This window comes from Leptonychotes weddellii, chromosome 3 (assembly GCF_054177405.1).
Source record: "Leptonychotes weddellii isolate Sample4059 chromosome 3, ASM5417740v2, whole genome shotgun sequence".
Classification (NCBI taxonomy): domain Eukaryota; kingdom Metazoa; phylum Chordata; class Mammalia; order Carnivora; family Phocidae; genus Leptonychotes; species Leptonychotes weddellii.
The window spans coordinates 40,109,381-40,136,729 of record NC_138371.1 but is presented as its reverse complement, the minus strand read 5'-3'; the positions used below and the strand labels follow the sequence as shown (position 1 = coordinate 40,136,729).

The following is a 27,349-nucleotide window of genomic DNA, read 5'->3' as shown; positions in this document are numbered from 1 at the left end:
CCCCTCGCAATCCCTTTTGTGTTCTCCATTTCAGTAGTGTTGTCATTCCAAGAATGATACATGAATGGAATCATATGTATATAATCTTTTAAGATTGGCCTTTTTTCACTCTTTACAGTTCTCTGGAGATCTATTCGTCCCTTTTTATTGCTGTGTAATATTCCATGGTATGGATGTGCCACAATTTGTAGAACCATTTGTCCCCTGAAGGACATCTGGTTCTTTCCAGTTTGGGGGTACTACAGATAAAGCTGCTATAAATATTTGTGTTGGTTTTGTGTGAAATTTTTTTCATTTCTCTGAGATAAATGCCCAGAAATGCGATTGCTGGGTCATATGGTAGTCATGTGTTTCGATTGTTAAGAAACTGCCAAACTGCTTTCCAGAGTGGCTGTACCATTTTATATCCCCACCAGCAATGTATGGGTGATCTAGTTTCTCCTTATCCTTATCAGAATTTGGTGTTGTCACTATTTTTACTTTAGCCATTGTTACACACGTGTAGTGGTATGTTTTTAATTAAATTTACATTTCTCTAATGGTTAATGGCAAGGAACATCTTTTCCTATGTTTATTTGCATCTATATATCCTGTATCTCCTCTTTGATAAAATGTCTTTTCATGTCTTGGGTCCATTTTCTAATTGGATTGTTTGGACTTTTTTTTTTTTTTACTGTTGAGTTTTGAGAGTTCTTTATATATTCTAGATACTAGTCATTTGTTGAATGTGTCTTGCAAATATTTCCTCCTATTATAATTTGTCTTTTCATCCTCTTAGTAGAGATTTTTGCAGAATAAGATTTTTTAATTTTGATGAAGTCTGATTTATCAGTTTTTCCTTTTATGAAATATGCATTTGGTGTTAAGTCTAAGAACTCTTTGCCTAGTACTAGAGTCTGAGGATTTTCTCCTAGGTTTTTTTTCTGAAAGTTATGTAGTTTTACATTTAACGTTTAGATCCATGCCCATTTTGAGTTAATATTCATATAAGGTGTGAAACTTAGGTTGATGTTCATTTTTTGCCTATTGATATCTAATTGCTCCAGCACCATTTGTTGAAAAGGTTATCTTGCCTCCATTAAATTGTTTTTGCATCTTTGTGAAATATCAGTTTGGCATATTTGTATAGCTTTATTCCTGGGCTCTGTGCTCTGTTCCTTTGATCAGTGTGTCTTTTCTTTTGCCAGTGCCACATAGTCATGATTATCCTGTAGCCGAAATAAATCTTCTTTTTCAAAATTGCTTTAGCTATTCCTGTTCCCTTTTCTTTCATAGATTATTCCTAGGGAATAATGTTCTCTATATCTACAAAAAAATCTTGCTCAGATTTCGGTAGGGATTGTGTTAAACCTGTGTATAAATTTGAGGAAAATTGAAATCTTTGCTGTGTTGAATGTTCCAAGTCATGAATATGGTATGTCTCTTCTTTTTTTTCTTTTAAGTGGGCTCCACGCTGGGTCCAGTGCAGGGCTTGAACTCATGACCCTGAGATCAAGACCTGAGCTGAGATGAAGTGTCGGATGCTTAAGCGACTGAGCCAACCAGGTGCCCCTCTCCATTTATTTAGATTTTTATTTCTTTCATCAGCATCTTGTAGTTTTCTGCATATAGTCCTTTGCATTAATTTATATTTAAATATTTCTTCCTTCCAGGAGATTTTGTAGATTTCTTGGGATTTCCTACACAATCATGTCATCTGCAAATAGACACCATTTCTTTCTTTCTTTTTGATCTGTACACCTTTTGTTTTCTTTTTTGTCCTTACTAAAATGGCTAGAGCTTCCAACACTATGTTGCATAAGAGTGGTAAGACCGATGGTCTTGCTTTGTTCCCTATCTTAGAGAGAAAGCATTCAGTCTTTCACCACTAAGTGTAATGTTACCTGTAGGTTTTTGTAGATGATCTTTATCTAATTGAGGAAGTTTCTCTCTATTCCTATTTTTCTGAGACTTTTCATGAAATGAGTGTTTAATTTTGTCAGAATCTTTTTCTGCATAAGTTAATAGGATTATGATACTTTTTCTCGTTAGCTTGTAATATGGTGGATTTATACTGATTGGTTTTCAAATACTGTACCAGCCTTGTATCCTTGGAATAGATCTCACTTGGTCAGAGTGTACTGTTCTTATATATTACTAAATTTTCTTTTCTAATATTTTGTTAAGGATTTTTGTGTCTGTGTTTATAAGGGATATTGTTCTGTAGCTTTCTGGTCTTGGGACTTTCTTATGGATATAAGATTCTGCTTTGACAGTTCTTAAATTATGCCACTTTCTTCTGGTGTACGTGGTTTCTGATGAGATGTGTGCTATCATTTGAATTGTTTTTCCTGTATTGGTAAGTTGTAAGTCCTCTCTCACTGCTTTCAAGATTTTTTTCTTTTGTTTTTGGTTTCAAGTTTGACTATGATGTGTCTTGGTGTGAGTTTCTCTTGTTTGGAGTGCATTCAGTTTCTTGAATCTGGATCTTTTGTCAATTTGAGAAGTTTTCAGCTTTTATTTCTTTGAGTACTTCAGCCTTGCCCTTTCCTTCTCCTTCCAGGACTCTGATGACATGAATGTTCAATCTTTAGTTATAGTCCCATAGGTCCTTGAGGCTCTGTTAATTTTTTTCCAGTCTATTTTCTCTGTTGTTCACATTGTATAATTTCCATATTCTCTCTTTCAGTTTGCTCATTTTTCCCTCTCTCCTCCATTCTGCTGTAGAGTCCATCCATTGAGTTTTTTATATTTTGGCTATTATCTTTTCCAGTTCTAAACTTTCCATTTTGTTTCTCTTTATGTATTATATTTTTGCTGTTTCTCTTTATGTATTATATCTCTTTATGTATTATATTTCTTTTTTTTTAAGATTTTATTTATTTATTTGACAGAGAAAGACATCGCGAGAGCAGGAACACAAGCAGGGGGAGTGGGAGAGGGAGAAGCAGGCTTCCCGTGGAGCAGAGAGCCCAATGTGGGACTCGATCTCAGGACCCTGGGACCATGACCCGAGCCGAAGGCAGACGCTTAATGACTGAGCCACCCAGGCGCCCTCTTGCTGGGACATTCTGTTTCTGTGCTTCAACTTTCATCTGTCTTTTTTTTTTTTTTTTATCTTGCTTTTTGAAGAATTTTTTTCAAGTCTCACTTGTTCTTGGTATGCATTATTTTTATTGAAACTTGGACATTTGGGGTATTATGTTATGAAACTCTGGATCATATTTAAGCCTCCTGTTCTAGCTGGATTCTTCTGACATGCTCTAGCAGGGGAATTGGAGATATTGCCTCATTACAGCTAGATGGAGGTTGAAGTCCAGGTTCCCCACGCAGCCCCTCTTGACACCTGAGGGTGAAGGAGCTCCTTGTTACTGCAAAGTAGCGAGGGTCTTCTGGCTCACCATTAGCTATCCACTGATACTTCCCTGAATGGAAGAAATAGGAGTGCCTCATTACTGCTCCCTATGTGGTTTCCACTGATACCACAGTAGCGGTGAGGAGAGGAATCTTGTTACTGCTGGGTGGTGGCAAAAGTCATGAGTCTCTACTGGGCTGCTTCTGACACCACCCTGGGGTGGAAAGGTAGGGATGTCTTGTTACTAACAGGTGGAGATTTAAGTCCAGGATCCCCCAGTGTTCCTCACTAATGATGTCTTGACGACATGGCCTCATTACCACCTAGCAGTGACGGAAGTCCCAGCTCCCTACTTGGCGTTCTCTGATACCACCTCAGCTTAGGGGTTGGGGTGCCCTGTTATAGCCTGGTGAGTGTGGAAGTCTAGGCTTCCCCTGTAGCCTTTGCTGGTGGGGGTGGGAGTCAAGACACATTACCCCCCAACACCAAATCCCACTCTGTGGTATTTGGCTGGAGTACAGCTGTTAATTATCTAAAGTTTTCTGTTTTTCTAGGCTGCGTTTTTCCTCATCCTTTAGCCAGAGAGGGCTTTGTGGGATTTTTGTTTTGCTTTTTTTGTTGTTGTTTGTTTGTTTGTTTTTTGGTTTGCACTCATTGGTATTTCCAAGTTCTTTAGCCCCATTCATCCCTATGTTGTTCTTTGGGTACCAAGGTCCCTAGCTGGTCTGCCTTCTTCTATCTACCTTTCAGAGTCTTCTGTATTTGCTTTATATATAATCCCCAAGATTTTTAGTTGTACTTAGCAGAGCAGTAGGAAAAATTGTGTCTACTTAATCTCTTTGGAAGCAAAATCTACCCTGACTTTTAATACCATAAATTAGTTTTGCTTGCTTTTGTAACTCTGTATAAATGGAATCATATGGTATGTGCTCTTCTGCTTCGTGCTTTTCTCAGTCCATATTATGTTTGTGAGATTCATCCGTGTCATTGCATGGAATTGTAATTGTTCATTTTTACTGCTGTACAGTATTTCATGATATGAATATAACATAGTTTATGTATTCTGCTATAGAGAGGTTGTTCCCAGTTTTGAGCTATTAAAATTGTTCTGCTGTGAACATTTTTGTAGATGTCATTTGGTGAATACATTACTATTTAATATATATCGAGGAGTTGTCATCAGGTAAACCTTCAGGTTTGATAGCTATTCCCAAACAGTTATCAAAGTAGTGTATCAATTTACATTCCTATCAGCAACCTCTGAGAGGTCCAGTTGCTCTACATCCTCATCAACACTTTGTATTATCTGTCCTATTTATTTTAGCCATTTTGGGAATATGTTGTATTATTGCATTGTTTTAATTTGCTTTTACTGCTCACTTGAATCAAGTTGAGCATCTTTTTATATATTTATTTGCCACTTGCCTGAGCTCTTTTGTGAAGTGACTGTTCAAGTCTTTTACTCATTTTTCCTATTAGATTACCTGACATCTTTCTATAGATTTTTAAGAATTCTCTATATATCTGGATACATTCTTTTGTCAGATATATAGAATATTCATCCTCACCAGAATACCTTATTTTACTCTTTGGCTTGACATTTCCATCTTTAATGTTGCCTTTTTATGAAAAGAAGTTTTAATTTTAATGTAGTCCAATTTATTTTTTCTTCCTTAATGCTTAGCACTTTTATATCCTATTTAATAGTCTTTTTCTATCCTAAGATCTTCAAGATCTTTTTCTGTGTTTACAGTCCATTTGGAATTGATTTTTGTGTGTCATGTGAAGTAGAGGATCTGTTTATTGTTGTTGTTGTTCTTTTTTCTAAGTAGTTGCCTTAAATATTTTTTACATCATCCCTTATCATGTATGCTCTTTTTTCCACAAAAAATTTCCATAACTTTTCATTCAAGCATTCCTTTTATTCCCCTTCATCCTCCTTCTTCTTGAAAAATATGTATTATTTTTGTTTCATAGTTGCATTTCTTTTCCTATTTCTGAAATTAATATATTTAGGAAATATTTTCCTCCTCACATAGCTTCTGTTTTCTCCATGTTGATTTTTTTTTCTGTTTGTTTTGGTTCTTTCATGTAAGGTACTTTCTTCAAATGTCTTACAATTCTGGATGACTGCTCATATTTAGTGGCAGGGCTTGATGACTCCAAACTTCCATGTAGAGTGATTTGGTGGGTTGTTTAGTGGGGGAGGCTTCAGTGTCAGGATCCTCAGAGAAGAACCTTTCAGTTTCCTGCCTGGAGGATGATAACCTTGCCAGCCTCTGGAAACCTTGTGAGGGAAGTTGGATGGGGGTTTGGGGGTAGGGCTAAGGCTTGGAATCAGTATGTATATGTGCACTTAATGCCCTGTTTTCAGTCTGGTACCCCTACTCTCAGCTCCAGCTGTTTCTGTACAACAGGAGAACCTCTGTTTTATTCTCTCCCGAGGGGAAAAACCTCTAGTTGTCTGGTTAGCTATGTGGAGTAGAGAAGGGGATTGAGTGTTTTTCGTTGGAGTTCAGACTTTCAGTCAACTCCATTAGCAGCAGCCTCCCCTCCCCACCTCTACACACACACACACACACACACACACATTTGCACTTCAACCTAATATGGCCAACCGTGAGACTTCTTTGAAGGATCCTGAGTAATAAATTCTATTACTGGCTTTCCTCACTGTCAACCAAGGTTTCAGTTTTCTAAGATCTACTAAGTTATTTACCAATTGTCTAATTATATTCTGGCTTCCAGAATTTCATTTTATTGCTCCATTTATGGGCTCTTTAATTCTCCTAGCTTGGATTATGACTTTAAAAATGTGTATGTGTGTGCGCGCGCACACGCGTGTGGTCATTTTAGTAGAGCACAGGGATGGAAGTCAGATGTGCTCAATCTGCCATCTTCACCCAGAAGTGTCATACAACTTTTATACCCTTTAAAACCAACAAATATTTCTTTTAAATTTGAGCTCAGAGGGCGCCTGGGTGGCTCAGTCGTTAAGCGTCTGCCTTCAGCTCAGGTCATGATCCCAGGGTCCCGGGATCGAGTCCCACATCGGGCTCCCTGCTCGGCAGGAAGCCTGCTTCTCCCTCTCCCGCTCCCCCTGCTTGTGTTCCTGCTCTCGCTATCTCTCTCTGTCAAATAAATAAATAAAATCTTTAAAAATAAATAAATAAATAAATTTGAGCTCAGAAATGAAATTAGTTTAGAAAATAAGTCTAAAGGAGAATTATTGTTCTCTTTAGGTGATGAGATGGAATTGGAGCTGCTGATTTGGCTAGGTGAAGGCACTAATGATGAAAGAAACATAAGTATGGAACATTGAGAAAAATCAGCTGGACAGCAAAAGATAGGATTTTGCTTTTCCTTGAAGTTTTGTGGGGAAAACAGATTTTCCTTTCATGCTAAGGAAAACATGACTTGGGAACTAGATAGAGTTGGGGGTTGCACAACATTGTGAATGCACTAAATTCCACTGAATTATTTACTTAAAATGGTTAATTTTATGTTGTGTGAATTTTACCTCAAATAAAAAAATTGCTTAAACCTAAAAATAAGAAATACATGAACATTGTAAAAACTTACAGCTACATTGACACCTGGCTTGGGGATGGGGGTAGAAGATCAACTGATTTATTACACAGGTCTCATTACATTGTGTTTCCACTGTCTGCCTAGCAGCTCTTTTTTAAATGTTTGCAAGCCTGATTCTGGAAGATTTTCAGCAACTTAGTCTTCATTTGGGGAAAAGGTGAGAGCAAGATCTATTCCAAGGGGTAGCAAGTGAAGTTATTCCTCTCTGGTATAGAAGGTGAAAAGAATTACTATGTATTTAATGTATATACCTCCTACATCAGAATATATTGATTGCAGCTTGACAAATCTTGATGTAAGCAAGACCTTTGGACTCTTTAATTATCTGTATAATGGAAGAAAGGGAAATTCTGATGGAATGTGGTAGTTCCTATAAATTTATGCCATTGACATATTGTTTATCTTTCATATGAAACATCCTGTCTTATAAAAAGGTTTAATCACATTTTATTATCCAGAATGTAGCATTTGGCAGTTAGAGTGTGCAGCTTAAAGCCATGATATTAGGGTTTGGACTCTCACTCTGACACTTCTGAGTTATTGAAGCTCACCGTGCCTCATTTTTCTTTCCTCTAACACAGAAAAGATAACAGGGATATTGTGATAAATATGAATTAACACATTTAAAGATCTTTAAGTTTGCCTGGCGCAGAATAAGCACTCAATAAATGGTATCTGGGTTTTTTTTTTTTTTCTGACGTTTTCTTAAACTTTAATCCATAAAAGCACACCTAGAGAAATGTATGGAATATATACAACATAAAGGCCATTTCCTTACCAGGATATCTTTGTCGTGGCTGTAGTGACCAACTCCAGTTGCAAATGTGCAGTTGACTCCCTCTTTCTCATCACATCCGTGGTTGTGGTTAAAAGCTTATTTCTGTTTTTCTATAGAAACTGAACAGTTTTAGCTACCTTTATTTTCTAAAAATTCTACACTTCAAACATGCAGTGGATTTGTTTGAAAAGTAAAACCAAGAAAGTGTAAATACTATTTTCAATTCTCTATATTTGGTTTAGACATAATCCCTATCATTTGTAAATTTTCACCAGGAATCAATGAAAAGATTTGAGAATGAACCTGAGCTATAAACCTGCCATTAGAACATGTAATTAGTCAGTCAGTGGCCATAAAGAGTATTTGATTCTTTGAAAACTGTTTTCCTTTTTTAGTATTGTATGGCTGCAAGTGATAAACGGGAGAATTCTCTCTCATTCTCTCTCATTACTATTTTTGTTTGAAACTCCTCAGCTTCTTGCAAGATGAAACTCTAGGTTTAAATGTTATTTTCATACTAAGCCACCTTTTAAATTTTACTTTACAGATCAACAATCAAGATTCTGAAGGTCATAAACTTTCTGATGGTGGTGGTAAGCCATGGCGTCAGATGATAAAGTCGCCATCTTAACTGATGATGAAGAGGAACAGAAGAGAAAGTATGTGCTTGCTGATCCCTTTAATGGTATTTCCAGGGAACCGGAACCACCTTCCAATGAAACACCCACCTCCACAGAAACAACAGCTATTCCTGAGGAGGAAATAGACTGGGTAGAGAAACATTGTGTCAAAATAAACAATGATCTTCTGATATCCAAGGTCTTCTATTTTTTCTTCTACTCTGCATATGGCTCTCTTTACCCACTCTTGCCTGTGTATTATAAACAGCTGGGAATGTCACCCAGCCAGAGTGGATTGCTAGTAGGTATCCGATACTTCATTGAATTCTGCAGTGCCCCCTTTTGGGGGGTAGTTGCAGATCGCTTTAAAAAAGGCAAAATCGTCCTCCTCTTTTCTCTTTTGTGTTGGGTTTTATTCAACCTGGGCATCGGATTTGTCAAACCTGCTACCTTGAGATGCGTACCAAAGATTCCCCCAACATCTCGTCCCACGAATTCAAGTCACCTGTTAACTGTCCTGCCAACCAACTCTTCTTCCATTACCACATCACCAAGAATGCGTGAGAAAAGGAGCCTGCTCCCTTCCACCTGGCCGGTGATTGTAGAAACGGGGCCCAATGTCACAGAAACGGTCATCTTTTCGACAGCTCCAAACAAGACCAGTATGCCCACTCTGCAACCGCAGACAGACGAAATTACTGACCATATTACGGACTTTACCTTGAGTCCAAGCACAGCAAGCCCTGCCTTCCCGGGAAACGTAACCACAGAGACAACCACCGCTATTGTCAGTACCACCAAATCTTTACCTTCTGATCAAGTCACTCTTGTTTACGATCAACAAGAAGTGGAGGCTATATTCTTGGTGATCTTGGTAGTCGTCATAATAGGAGAATTTTTCAGTGCCTCTTCTGTCACCATTGTGGACACAGTAACACTCCAGTATCTGGGAAAACACAGAGATCGCTATGGATTGCAGCGCATGTGGGGCTCCCTGGGCTGGGGCCTGGCGATGCTGTCTGTGGGCATTGGAATTGACTACACTCACATAGAAGTGCTCATTGATGGAAAGGGGTGTAAACCCCCTGAGTATCGGAATTACCAGATCGTCTTCATCGTCTTCGGAGTTCTCATGACCATGGCTTTGATTGTCGCCACTCAGTTCCGGTTCCGCTACAACCATTTCAAAAACAGTGAAAATAAAGGAAAAGAGGTGGAGATCCCTCAAGTGGAGAGGAACAGCTCCACAGAGTCCTCTGAGGAGACACCAACCACCACGAGCCATTCACAGGCTTTCAACTTTTGGGACTTAATCAGACTGCTCTGCAGTGTGCAGTACGGCTCCGTGTTGTTTGTGGCGTGGTTTATGGGTTTTGGATACGGCTTTGTGTTCACCTTTCTCTACTGGCATTTGGAAGACCTGAATGGAACTACAACCCTCTTTGGGGTCTGTTCAGTCCTGAGTCATGTGTCTGAGCTGACAGCTTATTTTTTTAGTCACAAGCTTATTGAATTGATTGGCCACATCAGGTAAGAACATGCTTACTTTTGCTGCCCCCTCAGCAAGTGAGTCTCATCTTTTTATAATTTACAGCTCCTTTTAGCACATATAAGGAAATTGTAGTTTGTATTGGGGGTGGGGTTGGAATGGGAATGGGGCTTTCTGTTGCTCTTCCTCCTTAAAATAGGAACAAAAGGAAGGAAGTAATGAACCTACTTGGATTATCTAAAACAAACAAGAAATGCTGCTTCCTGTCTGTATGCTAAGAGGCTCTTGCAGTAAATGTTTTCAGGTACCAGGAGCACAAATTTAGTGACTAGATTATTCTGTGGACTTTAAAGGGTCCACTGGTCCCAGGCATTTGTGAGGGAGGGTTTAAGTGGATAAAGTGGGTTAGGTTCTTTCAGCCTTCAGTTTTTCTCAGCCACTTGTTGACACAGATAGAGCTTGAATATATGGTTGATGAGGATGTCCATTAGATTTAATGAGGCTGTAACCCACCATAATCACTGATCCATGATATTACATGGAGGAGATTCTTATATGATTTTTTCCTGATTATTACATCCATCTCTGCATCTTTGTCTGCCATGAAGACATGAGACATTTAAAAATCTTCCTTTTACCTAAATTTCCCATGAAATCTTTTTAGTCAAAAAATATATATAAATGCCTAGTGTTTCTTATATAATGTTTTTCACCATTAATGTTTGTCTGAAGTTGACTGAACAGTACCTTGCTTTTTATAAGGCTTTCTGCTCTGTTGTTGGCTCTAAAATGTAGAGCCAGCTACACTTAAGCATTCTTACTTCAGAGAAAAGCATGGCATATCTCTCCCTAAAATTTGAAATTGCTGTAACTGAAAAAAAGCAACCATGTTGTGTTTGTATGTGGTAATTGTTAAGTCTGTCTCTGAGAAATTAAAAAGGAGAAATAGATACTGACAAGATTTAAGAAACAGTGATCTTCTTTCCTTTCCTCTTAACTGAAGATTTTAATTAATTAATAACTTAAATAATTTGATTTAATTTAAAGCTTCAGCCTAGAATCATTCTTTTCTCCAAACAATTGTGAATATTTTTTTCTTGTTTGGTTGGTTTTGCTTTGGGAGGCTGTGTCCTGCCGCTTTTGTTTCTCAAATCTTTGACCCCTTTGTTGTCACTAAACAAAGTCAAGCATTGTGTAGATGGTTCCCAGACCCACAGGGTCCCCAAGGCACATTCAGTGGGACCAGTTTGAAAAGAGTCTTGTAATATTAAGGACTTGGAATGTCCTTTAACTTTGTCCAGGTCATGTTTACATTCTCTGAGCTTTGTGGATTGACCGTGATGCATTTAGACACTTCTCTTAAGCTTGAGTGTATGAGGGGCTTCTCTCCTCAACTAAGCATCTTTTTTTTTTTTTTAATATTTTATTTATTCGTCAGAGAGGGAGAGAGAGTGTGCACAAGCAGGGGGAGCGGCAGGCAGAGGGAGAACGGGACTTGGTCCCAGGACCCTGGGATCATGACCTGAACTGAAAGCAGATGCTTAACCGACTGAGCCACCCAGGTGCCCCTCAAATAAACATCCTTAAACACAGTCATTTATTCCCAGAAAGGTACTCAGTTAGGTCTTATAAGTGATCAGAGTTCCTAGATGTCATGGTTTAATTGGTCACTAGCATTAATTGAATATTGACTCTGTACAGAGTATGAGTATGCGTTCTATTTTCAAAGAAATTGTTAGGCTCTTCTCATGTGCTAAGAAGTTCCTTTTCTGTCTTTGCCTTTTGTCTGAGGTGTATGTTTTCATATAAAATCCTAGCAGTTTTACTATTAATTTTGTTAAGTACATGAAGCTTATACTTGTTTTGTTTGTTTTTTTCCCCTGAGCATTATTATTTACTCATTACTTAAAAACCTATAGCTCAGGGGTACCTGGGTGGCTCAGTTGATTAGGCATCTGCCTTAGGCTCAGGTCATGATCTCAGTGTCCTGGGATCAAGGCCCCTTGTTGGGCTGCCAGCTCAGCAAGGGAGGCTGCTTCTTCCTCTCCCTGTACCCCTTCCCCTTGCTCATGATCTCTCTCTCAAATAAATAAAATCTTAAAAAAAAAAAAAAACCCTACAGCTCACTCTAATTTTCTGGTTTTATGTACAGAAAACATCTTCCTTTTCTTATTTAACGATGTGATGGAAGAAAAAGGCACTTGTGGTCACACTGCTGTCCCAAGAGTCTACTGGGATTCCATCAATTTGTGGTCATTTTGGATTTTAATTCTGTCCATTAAACATATTATCTTAACTACTTTTAAAAGATTCTGTTAGCTGGATTGTGATTATGCCCACTATTCAAGCAAAACAGATGTTTCTTTTGGTAAGAATTTGGGAGCCCAGTCAGGTGGTGGTGGTTGAGATTTGGGGGTTTGAAAGCATGCTGATGACAGCCCTAAACCTCTCACTAGAAGACTATCATACATTAAATAGCTGACAAAGAGAAATTTTCTTTCCATGATTGATAGTCTTTTGTGTTTTCCTTATAGGATCTTAAGGAGGGATCTGTCTGTGGCTCTTATGTATGCATGTATGTTTTTTCAGTATTCTGTGACTGTCTTATTGGGAGTTTGTTTTCAGGAGTTAGTACTGCTATAAAAATTGTGAATATCTTAATGTGGTCAGAAGTGGGTTTGCCACAACTTTTCTATGTGGATTCATAATGAAGAAAAATTCATACCAGAAAACAGTTTTTTAAAACAGCATGTCCAATTTTGAAGTACTTATTATTTTAATAGTTAGACAGTTGGGGCCCAGTTTTTCAGGGAAATAAGCTATCAGTCTAAACACACACACACAGAGTAAATGATTTCTGGTTTTGATCTTGGATTTTGTCCTTCTCTGGAAAGTAGCTTTCTCAGGCAAGTAGGATAATTCTTTTTTTTTTTTTTAATTTTTTTTTTTTTTTAAAGATTTTATTTATTTATTTGAGACAGAGAGAATGAGAGACAGAGAGCATGAGAGGGAGGAGGGTCAGAGGGAGAAGCAGACTCCCTGCCGAGCAGGGAGCCCGTTGCGGGACTCGATCCCGGGACTCCGGGATCATGACCTGAGCCGAAGGCAGTCGCTTAACCAACTGAGCCACCCAGGCGCCTGGCAAGTAGGATAATTCTTAATATTTCCACTCAGAGAGGTAAATTTCTTTTGATGTGGAATCACAAGACTTTAGAATTTATAGCAAATATATAGGCTAATTTATATAGAGATGATAACTAGACTTCTTTAACTAGAAATGTAATGTATCTTAAGGGTATATTTATCCTGCTGAATGTTTTAACAGCTATGAGTAGGGTTGTGATCAAAATGCATTACAATTAATAATTTGTAAATTTGTAAATCATTACTGTCCAATATTAGGCCATCACCTATGTTATTTGATTGAAATTTATTTATTTTAAGGGACACAAAAATCTACTCAATCAACTTGACTTTGCCCTAAAATTCTTTTTTTTTAAATTTTATTATGTTATGTTAATCACCACACATTACATCATTAGTTTTTGATGTAGTGTTCCATGATTCATTGTTTGCGTATAACACCCAGGGCTCCATTCAGTACGTGGTGCCCTCTTTAATACCCATCACCATCTTGAACTCAAGGCCAGTTTTGCTATGCAAATGTTATCTGGAAGGGGTAATAGATTAACCATTTTTAGCCATTAATTTCTACTTAATAGTAGCGAAATATCCCAGTGAGCTAGCTATCAGCTTGGGAAAGAAGGAAATATGTGACCCAAATAGCAAGAGGAGGAAAACCGGTTTTCCTGGTGTGGGAAGACCAAGAACCCAGGACAAGACACTGGGCTACCCGCTGAGGACACGCGGGAGGTGGGACGTGACATTTTACCACTGGAGGAACGGCCATCAGCATTATAAGAAGGAAGAAACTCTGCTGTTGGGACGTTCAGGGAAGGCTTCACAGAGAAGGGGGAATTTGAGCCTGCCACTGAAGGAAGGATTTGGAGAAATCTTGTTCCTTTACCTACGTTTTGCTTCTTCTCCTCTCCCTTGTTCTTACCATGGCTTCGTGCCGTATCAGCTGATCCTAGATCTGCCGGCTCTCAGATCCTGTACGCACCGGGCGCGGCAGGGTGCTGATTTCTGCAGACAGCTTTCCCCAAGACCTGGTCTCCGGGCTGCTGCCTGGGCCCGGGCCCTGCAGTACTTCTCAGCCGGTGGACTCAGCAGCACCGCTGGTAGGACTCCTGGTGCTCAGGCTGTGCTCAGACCTACCGCTGAGGACTCTCCAGGGGTGACCGAGGCATTCACCTTTTTGAAAGTTCCCCAGCTGATTCCACTGTGCGACCAAGGTTGATAACCACCAAGCTGGTGAGAGGCACAAGGGGAGGACCTGAGGGACGGAGGAAGGGAAAAAATTCAGGGCATTTCCTTCTCTCTTTTTTTTTTTTTTTTTTTTTTTTAAGCTCAGGCAGTGACTTCTGTGAGTTTTGGCGACCTTCCCTCTAATCTTTCCCGGCCTCGGGCACTTTCCTCAGAGGCAGATCCGGGCTCAGCCACTGAGGCTCTCTCTGTGCAGCCCGCTCCTCTCCAGTCTCCACCCCGCTCCCCAGCCTCTCAGGCTGTCTCCTCGGCTCTGGAGACCTCGCGCCTGTCAGGCAGCATCCGAGAGCCGCCCTACCTTCTGTGGCCCACCGCTGTGGTGGTCCTGAGCCCTGCCGACAGGCCCGTTCCCGACAGCCTCCCCCCATCCCCGGACCTGCAGAGGCTGCCTCAGTTCTCTCACCAGACTGGACTCCTCAGCTCGTCCCGCAGCTCGTGATGAAAATGCAAAAAGAACGTGGACCTGAAGCAGTTTTTTTCTCTTCTCGTTTCTTAAAGGAGTAGTCTTTTTTCTTTTTTTTTTTCAAGGGAGGAGGGAGGGGCAGAGGGAGAGAGAGAATCCTAAACAGGCTTCACACCCAGCGCGGAGCTGGACGTGTGGCTCGATCATACAACCCCGAGATCATGACCTGAGCTGCAATCAAGGGCCAGATGCTTAACTGACTGAGCCACCCAGGCGCCACAAGGAGTCTTATTTCTTTTTTAAAAAAATGACTTTTATCATAATAAAATTTTTGAAGACTTAATTTTCACAGTAAATTTGAAATTATGTAATACATTCTCTAAAGAAGCAAACGTTACTCTTATTTAAAGGTCAGTCTGTCCCTCTCCCTCTGCTCCTCCCGCACCCCCATGCACTAGTGCTCTCTTTCTCTAAAAATCAATCAATAGAGATCAAATCCCTGCATGTTTGTTCAGTTTAGCTGAACAATTATTTAGGCTTAGAGAATGCCAGGGATGCAGGGACTAGCGCTAAGAGGACTGGCAGTTTGAATGCCAGGTGGGTGCTGGGATCAGGAACATGAACTTCACCCTGGAGGCATTAGGGAACCTTTGCAAGGCTCAGAGCAGGGGAGGACCATAGATTTGCACTTGCTTGCAATGCAGTGGGTAACTTTGAAGTAGGGAACCCACTGAGAAGGTTCTTAAAATAGTCCAAGGGAGAGGTGATACAGGAAGAGGTAATACAGGGAGAAGTGATACAGGCCTGAGCTATAGCAGCACCAACAGAAATGGAGGGAAGGGATGGATTTGGGAGGTAAAATTGACAGAATGGTTTGGATGTGGGAAATGAGGTAGAGATCCCCATGTTTCCAGTTTGGGTGTGGTGGTTCCACTAAAACCAATAGGAAATTCAGGAAGGGGAGATACAGATTTGGGGGAGTGTGATCTGAATTCAGTATTGGGTTTATTTAGTTTGAAATTGGAATATCTAGATGTGAATGCGTAACAGATAGTTGACTACTACAAGCTTGAAGCTTAAACTGTATTCCCAAGGGATACCGATCTGGGACAGTTCAAACTGTGAACACGGATAAGATCAACAAGGAAATTTTGTGGTCAAAGAAGAGAAATGGACCGAGGAAAATCAATTATGGTTGTCTCCAAGACTGTATTCCAAATTTCTGATCTTATTGAAATGTTGGTCTATGCTTTATTGCTTAAAGTAGGTATTCTCATGCTCAAGAATGTTTTGTGTTGGGAGAAGTGTGTGGTATGGTATTTACTGTAACCTTTTTCCACATCTTACTTGAGGAGGAAATGACTTCCTGAGCTCCCCTCCAATGTCATCACCTGAGCCAGACACCCTCTATGAGTGTTTATAAAGTGGACCTAAGACATAAACAGGGGAAAGAGAAAAATAAAGGGAGAAGGAATGTAAGGAGCAGAAAGGGAAAGAAAGAAAAGTAGAGAAAGGAAATGCTGCTTTCTCAAGGGGAAGGTTTCTTCCTGCCCTTATTCATGAAAGGCAGTGCTCCATAGCGGCTATGAGCATGGGCTTGGAGTCACATTGCCTGGTTCAGAGCCTGGCTTTGCCATTTGGAACTGTGTGGCCTTGGACAAGTTATATAAGTTTTTGCATCTCTGTTTTGTCATGTGCAAGTAGGAATACTATTAGTACCTACCTCTTAGTTTTGGGGGGTTTAAATGAAGACAAATGAGCTTAAACATGGCAGCTGCTTAGCACAGTGAATGGCGTATGTTAGGAGTTCAGTTGATTTTTAAAAATTATTACTACTTTGTAAATCTTCGGATATATTATGTCACTACAAGGGCCACTGAAGATGATAAAAACAGAGGAGCTTAATACAGTATCATAAATGTACATATCATTAAGGTTGCAAAGTGTAAATGTTTGTGATTTTCAAAACTAACATTCTTCTCAAAAACATCTTGGTCAAATTGAGTTTTTCTTCCCCTACTTTATGATGACTAGATTATTTATAGACTCCTTAGTGCCATTTTTTTAGAGCTGTAAATAGCTGGCATACAGAATGGTTATAATTGTTGCTGTCATTATTTATATGTGATAGATTTCTATTTTTTCTATTCCTTTCCCACTTTACCTTCAAAGACATTGATATCCATTTTTATAGGAAAAGCCTTTTAGAGCTATTTCAAGCAAGTATAGATTCTCATTATTTAAAAAACTGTAAGCTGTAGATTCTCAAAAGTTAGAAGAATTTATGATCAAGAGTTGAAAGGGAGTAATCTGGGAGTAATTCTTTACAAAGTTGTTCTTTTCAAAGGACTATAAAAACCAAATTACTCCCTTTCAACTCTTGATCATAAATTCTTCTACTTTTGAGAATCTAATTGGAAAGAAATATGTGACCATATTATAGCTACCAAGCTGACTTGTTAATAACAGCATTACTGTTAATTGAGCCACTCATAGTTCAGAACAAAAGGTAGTATAAGTGAATCCAGGGCTTTTATTTATTGATGTCATATTTGGTTTGTTTTCTCTTTTACCTTTGGTTGACTGAGGCACTGAGTGAAAGAGAGAAGAACTCACTCCATATAAGCTGTAACTTGTGGTTACAGCCAGTCCCCTTCACCTTCAGGCTGATGTGATGATTGTCAGGGCGTGCGCCAGCAAGAGTAAAGACAGCTCCTACAAATTCATTACCTAGCCAACACCGTGGAGACGATGCTGCAGTGCAGGGTATGCTCAAGTTAGACATTTCCTATGGCCTGAAAATTGCATTGTAAGGTATACACCTATCTGGAAAAACTTACACACATGCAGAAAGACATGTACATGGATGTTTACTTGCCTATGCAGCTTTCTAACAGTGGAAAAGAGAAACAGTCTAAATATCCATCAATTGGAGAATGACTATGTTCAATATAGTATAGTCATAAGATGGAAGATTATGTAGAAGTTAAAAGGAATGGACTAGATCAATATGTCAACATGGAAAGCTCTTAAAAATATGTTGAATGGACAAAAAAGCAAGTTTCAGAATGAGACGTAGCTTGGTACATTTATGCACATTTTAACAATGCATATTAAAAGCGACTGCCTTCGGCTCAGGTCATGATCCTGGAGTCCCTGGATCAAGTCCCGCATCAGGCTCCCTGCTCAGCAGGGAGTCTGCTTGTCCCTCTAACCCTAATCTCTCTCATGTGCCCTCTCTCAAATAAATAAGTAAAATCTTAAAAAAAAAAAAACTCATAACACATTTTTATGGGTACACCTATATGTATAGAAAGACATTTACATTTGGAGAGGAAAAAATACATTTCAAATCCATATTAGCCCTTGTTTTCTGGACAGGATGTAGAAAAGAGAGGACGGGGCGGGGGGACAAAGAGGACAAGGAGAACCTCCACTTTATCTGTAATATTTTATTTTTTTAAGGAAATATGGAAAAATATTCATAATTTTCCATTCTTGGTGCTGGATATATGTATTGCAGAATTTTTTTTTTTTTGGATTTTCTATTGGAAAATAGCTGAAAGCTTGTCTACTTGTAGTGAATCCAATATAATTATCCTCATATTGAAGAATTTTTATAGAATTTTAATTGGCTCCTTCAATAAGTATTTGTTAGGCACACACTAGGTGACAGGCACTTTTTCTAGACCCTGGGGATATAACAGAGGCTCTCCATGGGACTAATAAACTGTTGGGATAGACAATAAGCAGTAAACAGATTATTTTATTTCCAATAATGATGAGTGACATATGGCAAAAATAATGCAGGATGAGGATTCACAGAGTGAGGAGAGGTGACTGTTTTAGCTTGGGCAGGCTGCGAGGCTTTCTCTGAAGAAGTGACATTTGAGCAGAGTCCTGAATAGAAGCCACCCAGGGAAGACTTGTGGCACAGAGGAAACCACAAGTATGAAGGGCATGAGGCGAGAATGAGGAATAACAGGAAGTCAGCAAGGTGGGCAGGGCTACTGCAGGGCCTTGAGGGCCACATTAAGAGATAGCATGTTACACGTCTAAGAGAGTGGGAGCCATTGGCGAGCCTGAGCAAGGGGTGATGTGAACAGATTTCTGCTTTTATGTTTTGTTTTGTTTTGTTTTTAAATGCCCACCTGGGTGGCGAATTTATCATCATTATTTACCTTGCTCTAGTTTAGAAGGGGCCCATTTTACTTCATTCTCTGAATTACAGAGAAATTGAGTCATTTTCTTCCTGAGTCATAAGCTGGTAATTATACACTACCTTTGTTGATTTAGTGCTTTCCACCAATCCAGATGAAGGGCTCGGGTTTTGGTTTTGTTTTTGTTTGTTTTTTTAGCAACTTCAAAATTTCAGAATAGCCATACAATCTAGAGGATAAACAAAAAATAAAAATTTAAAATTTAAAAATCTCCAACCTTAACAAAAAATATAACTACAGGATGATATAAAAAAAATAATAGCTGGTATGCTGTCATTTGAAGGCTTACTCCAGAAAAGTGCTTATAAAGGCTTATACTAAATGCTTTACCTCCAAGCCCTCATTTAACCCTTTTAACGGCCTTCTGAGTAGAGAGGAGGGGTTCAGAGTGGTTACACAAATTGCCCATGGTGACACAGCTAGTAAATAGCAGAGGTAAGATTCAAACCCAAGCCACTCAGACTCCAAAGCTCATGATCTCAGCTACTTTATTTATTTAATTATTTTTGATCTTAGCTACTTTATAGATTCATGGGCACAGGTGTAGGGCGGCAAGTACTTTGTCCCTTGATGCAACCCGATCTCACCTCTTAGTCTTCCCTTTTTCTATTCTGAATGACCAGTGTCCAGTACAGCTTTTTCGGCTGTCTCAAGCAATCTCCCATATCTTCCTGGTAAGATCTCCATTCCTCTAAAATGCCCCATTCTCTCAAATTATTCCTTTCATCCCCCCCCCAATAAAATTCTTATTTCTCCAGATTAGCTGCCTTCAAGTAGTGTGAGGATGAGAGTAATATAAAACTCACACTGAATATAAGTGGCAAAAACTAATGTTTCTAATGATGACTGTGTATCATATGGAGTTAATTCACAATTAAATATTATGTTCACTCAGTGTTTTCTTAAAGGAAGTCTTTATTAAAGACCAGGTTCTCTTCTAAGATACAGCGTTGAGCAAGATAAACAAGGCACCTCTCTCATGGGGTTCACATAGCATGGAAGACCATAAAACAAAAATATTGGGTGATACAGAAATGTTAACGTAGGCACCTAAGACATTGGAAATGGGAAAAGAGTAAAGCAAATAAAAGTGAGAGTTCTTTGGGGCAGGACTTTGTATAGATGCAGCAAGGGAAAAGTTATTTTATGAACTGGATACCAGATAGGTGGTGGTGCCACTCACCAAGGGAAGGATCTCGGGGAGGGGGAAGAGGATTCTGGAGTATGGAACTTACAGAAATCTTATGAGACAGTGGAGATGCCCATTGGGAAATTGTATTTATAAGTCTAGATCTTGGAGGAGAGGATGAGGCTGGAGATGTCTTTTGGGAAACATTGACATATATGTAGGAAAGCTAGCTCCATCCCATGATTTGAAGTTTTCTGTAACCATCTTCCTCCTCTACTTCCCTCCCTTCCCTCCAGCTAGTAAATGCATTTTAGAAAATCATCCACCCCAAACATGGAACATGTTACGTTCGTTGTTACCTCTGGAAGCAGTGACACAGAACAGGACTGTTGAAAAGAGACAAGTTCAGTGCTTCTAAGATGGGGATGAAAATTATATCCTAAAGTCAGAACACGAAGTCTTGATAAATATATCCCTAATGTTCTCTTGATGTTAATCACTCATAACTCAAGACCTTCATCCTAGGATGAACCTCCATTCACCCTTAGGAATGGTGGCCCCTGCATTTCTATGGGACTGGAGAAACACACTACTGGAGGGAATTTGATGCCCAAAATAGCCTAATGGCTTCGGTGTGATTTTCTGTGCAATTGATAAGTTGCACAGAAAATTGATAAGTTGATTGATAAGTGCAATGTAAACTAAGGAAGCAAACCAAGACTGGCAAACAAATCAATTATTATTTTTTAATATACATGTCTGAGTGTAGGATTATTTTTTTTATTGCCTTCCCTCAAGAATGCTGATAGCTGGAATATACATTATTCCACAGAGAAGATTCTTGTATCTTTTAAAGGGAACCATTTTATTCTATTTTCTAATTAGGTTAAATCAGAAAATCACTCTTTCCATTTCTAATTTCTAGATCACCAATAAAAATAAAGGGAAATAATATTATAGGCTTCACAACTTATAGTTTTCATAAATATTTTTATTGTTACATCCACCTTACAAAACAGTTAAGTTTTGTTATATTCATTTTACAGTGGCTTGATGAGAGCCGGATATCCTCCATTGATGGAAAGACCATGTTGACTCCCTGGGGGTCTGGGGTGGAGCACCTGAAAACCTGCAGCTGGGGTTCATGGAGCCCCAGGCTATGTTCCTAATTGTGTCAGAGAGCGTTGGTATTAAGAACAAGAAGCCTGTTGCTGTGGACTGAATTATGTCCCCCTGAAATCCATGTGTTGGAGCCCTAACCCCCAGTGTGATGGTATCTGGAGACGGGGCCTTTAGGAAGTGATTAAGGTTATATGAAATCATGAGGGTGAGTGCCCTTATAAAAAGAGACACCAGTGAGCTTGCTCTGGCTTTTTCTCTCAGCCATGGCAAGACACAGTGAGAAGGTGGCCTTCTGTAAGCCAGGAAGAGTCCTCCCCAGAATCCGACAGTGCTGTCACCCTGTTCTCAGACTTCCAGCTTCCAGAACTGTTAGAAAATAAATTTCTGTTGTTTAAGCCACCCATTTTGTAGTATTTTGTTATGGTAGCCTATGGTGACTAAGACATGTATCCTAAAAGATAGAGCAAGGAGAGCCTTAGGTGCGTATAGAGGGCTGGGATTCCCAAAGATTCTAAGAGTCAGAGGAGAGTAGAGTAGGAGGAGGGCCCTGTGGCTTAACATTGGGATGATTGTGGGAGTGAGTCAGGCAGTGACAAACTTATGTTTTGCATGGGTACTCATTCCTGGTAGCATATATGTTGGTTGGGTGGGCAGAACCACCATGCATGCCTAGGAAGGAACAGATTTGCTATGATTTGCCCAAGGTTTACCCTGCTGAGTGGTAGAGTAAGATAGAGCCGGGGTCTCTGGCTTATAGATCCCAAACACTTTTCAGTGTATCAGATAATAATGTTGGCATCCATCAAAGTAGATGAAGACTGGTTTCATTATTACTTCATTACTCTTAATCAAGTTACTATTAATTACTAATACTCTTTCATTACTACTAAGTTATTAATATTAAGTTATTCTTAGTTCTATCAATGAGATTTTGTTACAAATCTAATATGTTTCCAATACGGGTAGAATATCACAGCAAATTTTTGTGAAACAAGATTTTTAAGGTAGAATGGTCATTAATTTTTGTGTGTGTATGAAAAAGAACACCTTTCAGATTTCCTTCACTTTGCCTCAAAGCCTTATGATCAGGGTGGAGGAGCTCTGCTGACTATGGGAAGGGTGTGGGATTTGACAGAAGACCTCGAGTTTGAGTCTTGGTTCTGCGATTTGTTTAGCTTTGTGATCCTGGCAACTTGGCTAACCTTTCAGGGCCTTGATTTCTTCAGCTATAAAGTAGGACTCATGATAACTCTTGCCTTTTCTATTTCAGAAGATTACTGGCAGGAATAAATGAGATACTAAGTGGGGAAAGTGCTAAAGAACTGGAGAACATTATAGAAATATTAGTATGAGGTCTTAGGCATGGTGAGGGGCCTGCAGCAAGCAGAGGTCTCAAGGCCACTGAGGTTGATGCTCCTTTTTTCCTTAATGTCACAGAAATGAGTGGGTTTGAACAAAATCTAATATTCAGTTAGAGTTCCCTATTTTATAAAAGAATAGAACAAAATTTCTAGTCATAAAAATGTATTAATAAGTTTGGGATAGGAGTATACTGTAATTGTTTTTGCAACATTTTTTCCTTTCTTAAAAAAGCCATAACCTAATTTTCCCTTCAGGGAAGGTGTTTAGCATTGTGAGTTGGGATTATATTGAATTAAGTCTGAAAGCCAGTGAAAGTTTAAGAAAGAGAGAAAGAGAGGGTGATGACTCAAAACCAGTGTTGCTAGGGTAGTTGACTCCTCACAGTGGCTTCTGTGGAGCTACTTCAGGGATCAAGGAATGGAAAAGATCAGGGCTCCTTTCAACCCCCTGGTGGGCTGAGCCCATCTCAGAGATTTCCCAGGCCCCTCTAGAGATCCACAGTGTTGATGAATGCAGCTTGTGTCTGTGGTCAGACCGAACCAAGATGGAGACTCTTAAGACAGCCCCTGTCTTTGCTCTCCTCTCACAAACCTGTTAGGGGTGTGTGTGGGGGGGGGTGCCCCTCCCTAGTTTCTGTTCCTTACCCAGCCCAAGCCAGATAGCCAGTTTCTGATTATTTGACTTCAAAGTCTGCCTGCTTGGGGGGCAGAAATCCTGGCTCAACTTGTGTCCTCCCTCACCACTGACACTTGAGTTTTCTCAGGCTACCTTGGCAGAAATGGGCTTTTGGCCCATTTTATCTCAGAACAAAATTTTGCTTATCAGTCAACTTTTCTTTTGTGATCCAGGATATTTCAGGACAGCTGTTGACTGGCATTTGCTTTATTGCTTTCCTCTTATGCCATTCCTCCCAATGATTCATCAAAGTTTAAAATGTTAACCGTCTTCTAAAGCCAACTCAAACATACATCCAACTTCCCTGATCCAAGTGTACAGCTGTTACCAGATGCATGACCACGCTGACACCACCAGGCCCTGTTGCTGCCCGTCCAATGCAGAGGCACTTCTCAGGCCCTTGTCCAGGCCTGACTTCATGCAGGAACACAGCACATTGTTCTTATCTACCAAAAGAGACGTCAGGCAAGGGGGCAGGGACTTTGGCCTTGCACTGGCCGACTGATTTTGTGGCCCTGTTCTGCCTCTCTGGATCTCTGTTTCCTTGTCTCTATAAGAGGGTTAGACTTGATGCCGTGGCTTCTTTGAGATCGGACTCTATGATCTAACTTTCTACTGTGGTTGGTTTAGTATGTGAAAAACCACAGAGCAAACCTCAGTGCTCCCTCCCCACCCCCCACCTCTGCAGATTCCGAATCCGAATGGCTTTTGCTGATAAGTCAGAAATGTGCACAAAGCCATTCATGCAAATTCATCCAGGCCATGTCCTGACGACAGACCGACAGACCGTCTAGTCAGAGGTAGGCGATATGATTTATGATAGCAGTCGCTGGGAACTACAGAGAGGATTTTCTTTCTGGAAAGCCAGTTGACTTGAATGGAAGTTAGAATCCTAAACCTTGACATTTCTTCATGGACTGGCTCAGAAAGAATCCGTAAAAGACTTGGCTGCCCTTGCTGAAATATTTGCATTTTATTCGATGGTAGTTGACACATCTGCACAGTATTGTGCAGTTTTTCTCTACATGTTTATTTGATCTTTTCAGAACCCCTACAGTAGAAGCAGGCCCGTTCTGAGCATTCCTGAGAAAAATCTTCCTGCAGGATGTCCGTGCCGCGGACTCCACCGCCTCAGCCGGGGCGCAGCCGACGCCCCACTGCGCTGCCCGCTGTAGGGACGCGCTAATTAGCACTGTACGGCCAAGCCCTGCACTTTACCTCAACCGCTGGAAAAGTAAAGAGCAATCGCCTAGATAACATAAATGAATAAATATAGTCAGATGGGGCTGTACAAACTGCGAACAATGCTTCTCTAAGGGTGCAGCCTCACTCTGACTTTAGAAGCCCAGGGAAGGGGCGCCTGGGTGGCTCAGTTGGTTGAGCAACTGCCTTCGGCTCAGGTCATGATCCTGGAGTCCCGGGATCGAGTCCCGCATCGGGCTCCCTGCTCGGCAGGGAGTCTGCTTCTCCCTCTGACCCTCCCCCCTCTCATGTACTCGCTCTCTCTCATTCTCTCTCTCTCAAATAAATAAATAAATTCTTTAAAAAAAAAAGAAGCCCAGGGAAACTACCACTGCTGTCACACATTTTATTTCTGGTCCACGGACTAGAGAGCTCTTGAGTAAAACACTGGCATTCTTTACTGAATTTTGTTGGAATTGTCGGTATCCTTGGAGGTCATTATTGTGGCCTGAATTGTGTCCCCCCAGAATGCATATGTTGAAGTCCTAACCCCCAGCACCTCAGAATGTGACTACATTTGGAGATAGGCTCTTTAAAGAAGTAGTTCAGTTAGGCTGAAGTCGTTAGGGTAGACTGGGGTCTTTATGAGACAAGGAGACTGGGCCACAGACACACACAGAGGACAGACCAGGTGAGGAGGACACAGGGAAAAGATGGCCGTCTACAAGGCAAGGAGAGAGGCCTCAGGAGAAACGAATCCCGCTGATACTTTGATCTCAGACTTCTAGACTCCAGAATTGTGAGAAAATCAATCCTGCTATTTAAGTTCCCCAGTCTGAGGTATTTGTTATGGTAGAACTAGCAAACTAATACTGTCACATAGGCCTAGCTTGATCCCAGTTTAGGTTTCTTTCCCCCTAATCTTGGCAGATGGTTACTTAGCCTTTGGCCGCTTCTAGTGATGTGGAACTTGCTACCTCCCAGGGTAGCCAAGATCTTGTGTCACTTAGGACTCTTTCACTTGAGAAGGCAGAAAACTCAGAGTGGCTTAAGCTAAACAGGGAATGTATTGTCTAACTGAGAAGTCTAGCAAATGGCTGTAGGTGTAGCTTTAACGAGGGCTCCAATGATGCAATCAGAACCTGAGTTTCTTCATCTCCCAGCTCTGTCTCCTATAGGGTAGGCTTCTCAGGCCTGAGCTGGAGGTCCCAGGCAGGTCCAGGATCAAGTCTAGATGAAAAGAGAGAATGCTGCATTCTCTTAGTTTCTGCTTGCAGCTAAAACAATTTTTGTTGTACTGACTGCTCGCAAGTGGTTAACACAGCCCATTCCCTCTTCAACAGAAATGGCCTTTATACATTTGAATGTCCCCTCCTATAACTTTGCCTCTCCAGTTCTCTCATGCATTTTCCACAAAGCATCTTATCCCAGACTCCCTATTGTTCTTTCCCCTCCTGATTCTGACTCCTTTTTTGTCAGTGATCTCTTAATTGTTACCACTTCCTGCTGTGGTCTGGCCAAAGCCAAGAACAGTGAGACTATTATCTCCTTTTGGTTTGGTCATGATACTCCTTCAGCCTGAATTTTGATGAACTTGTTTAATTCTCTCAAATTTAGCTTAGGGTAAACTAAAACTCTTGAGGCCTTTTTCAAATTAATGGCTATACCAAATGTCAGTGGCTGTTGTCTGGAAATGACAGAATTTGTATTTTATATATACGTCAGGTCATCTCATGGAAAATTTTTAAACAAAAATTTATATGGGGTGTGTGCATATGTGTGTGTTTGGTCATTTGATTGTTCCTCAAATGGAAACTATAATAAAACAGCATATTGTGCTTTCCAAGTAGTTGGGTTCCATTAATGAAGGTTCTATTTTGTTTTGAACATCCTTATTTTTCTACCTGGAGATATACACAACCTAAGAAAAAGTAGACAGAATAACTAAAGGAACAATACAGAGATGTAAATATGGCCAGGAACCAGCACAGTGACCCAACTGATGGTTTTCATAATTAGACTCTTAGCTTAACAATCATTGGGAGAGGAAATATTTGAAGGCAACAAAATAAAGAATGACTTAAGACCAACAGAGGCTCAGACTTCACTTTCACCTTTTCTTTTTCTAACATAAAAAAAAAAACCCACAGGTAAGTGAATAGTCTTTTTCCTCCATTCACTCTTCTGACATACAATACGGTTCTTATGCTCTGTTGTACAAGGACAGAGCATAAGCTAGCTACACTTGCTTAATGGTAGAGGCTTAGCAGCCTGGTGTCTCTATTGGTGATCCCCTTGGCTGTGCTGTGGTTGACATGGGAGTGCCACTGACTCTTTGAGCTTTGTGGCATGGATGCCACCTCTTCCCCTTCTAGTGAGATAGGCCTGTGGGTACCCAAGAACCCTGTTACCGCTTGTGCACGTGTGTTGAAGATCCACTGCCTGATGCCTCAGGATGCCCCAAATAAACCACAGACAGCTGTTCACTGGAACTACTGCTTGTTCATATAAATGACTAAATATGTATCTTCAACCATAGCCTATTAACATTAATCAAAAATGGTGCCAAATATGGGCATCCATTTTCTTAATCATCCTAATTCTAGGTCTTTTTTATAGGCCAATTCATTCTTTCACATACCTATCTCATATATATATATACACACACACACACACAGACACACACACACATATTCTGATGAACCAAGTGTGTGTATACGTATACATATATATATGTATACGTATACACACACACACAAAATTATAAGCATAATACATGCATAGTTCATATCTTGTTCACCACCATATCCTTGGCACTTAGCACAAGTGTATTCAATAAATATTTGTTGAGTGATGTTCTTTGTATTCATATTTTCCCTCTAGTTGATGAATATTTATTGGGTGTCTGTTGTGTGCCAAGCACTGGGGATCAAATCCAGCCAACATTACATGAAATTGACCTTACCCTACACAGAGCATACAAGACTGGAGGACAGAGAGCTGGGCAGAACCTTCATTAATGGAACCCATTTCCTGTGCCAAATAAGCTACAGGAAAG

At 40.1% G+C, this 27,349-nt stretch overlaps 1 protein-coding gene across 4 annotated transcripts in view; it reads left to right on the top strand.

Moving 5' to 3' along the window:
• Positions 1-27,349, top strand: part of MFSD6 (major facilitator superfamily domain containing 6) — a 68,223-nt gene that overhangs the window by 15,459 nt on the left and 25,415 nt on the right. For all 4 annotated transcript variants that reach the window (XM_031038383.2, XM_081813957.1, XM_006726965.3 and 1 more), the window contains exon 2: positions 8,251-9,853. In XM_031038383.2, the coding sequence (XP_030894243.1) occupies positions 8,304-9,853 (1,550 nt within the window). In that variant the 5' untranslated portion in view covers positions 8,251-8,303. The remainder of the gene's footprint in view (positions 1-8,250; positions 9,854-27,349) is intronic.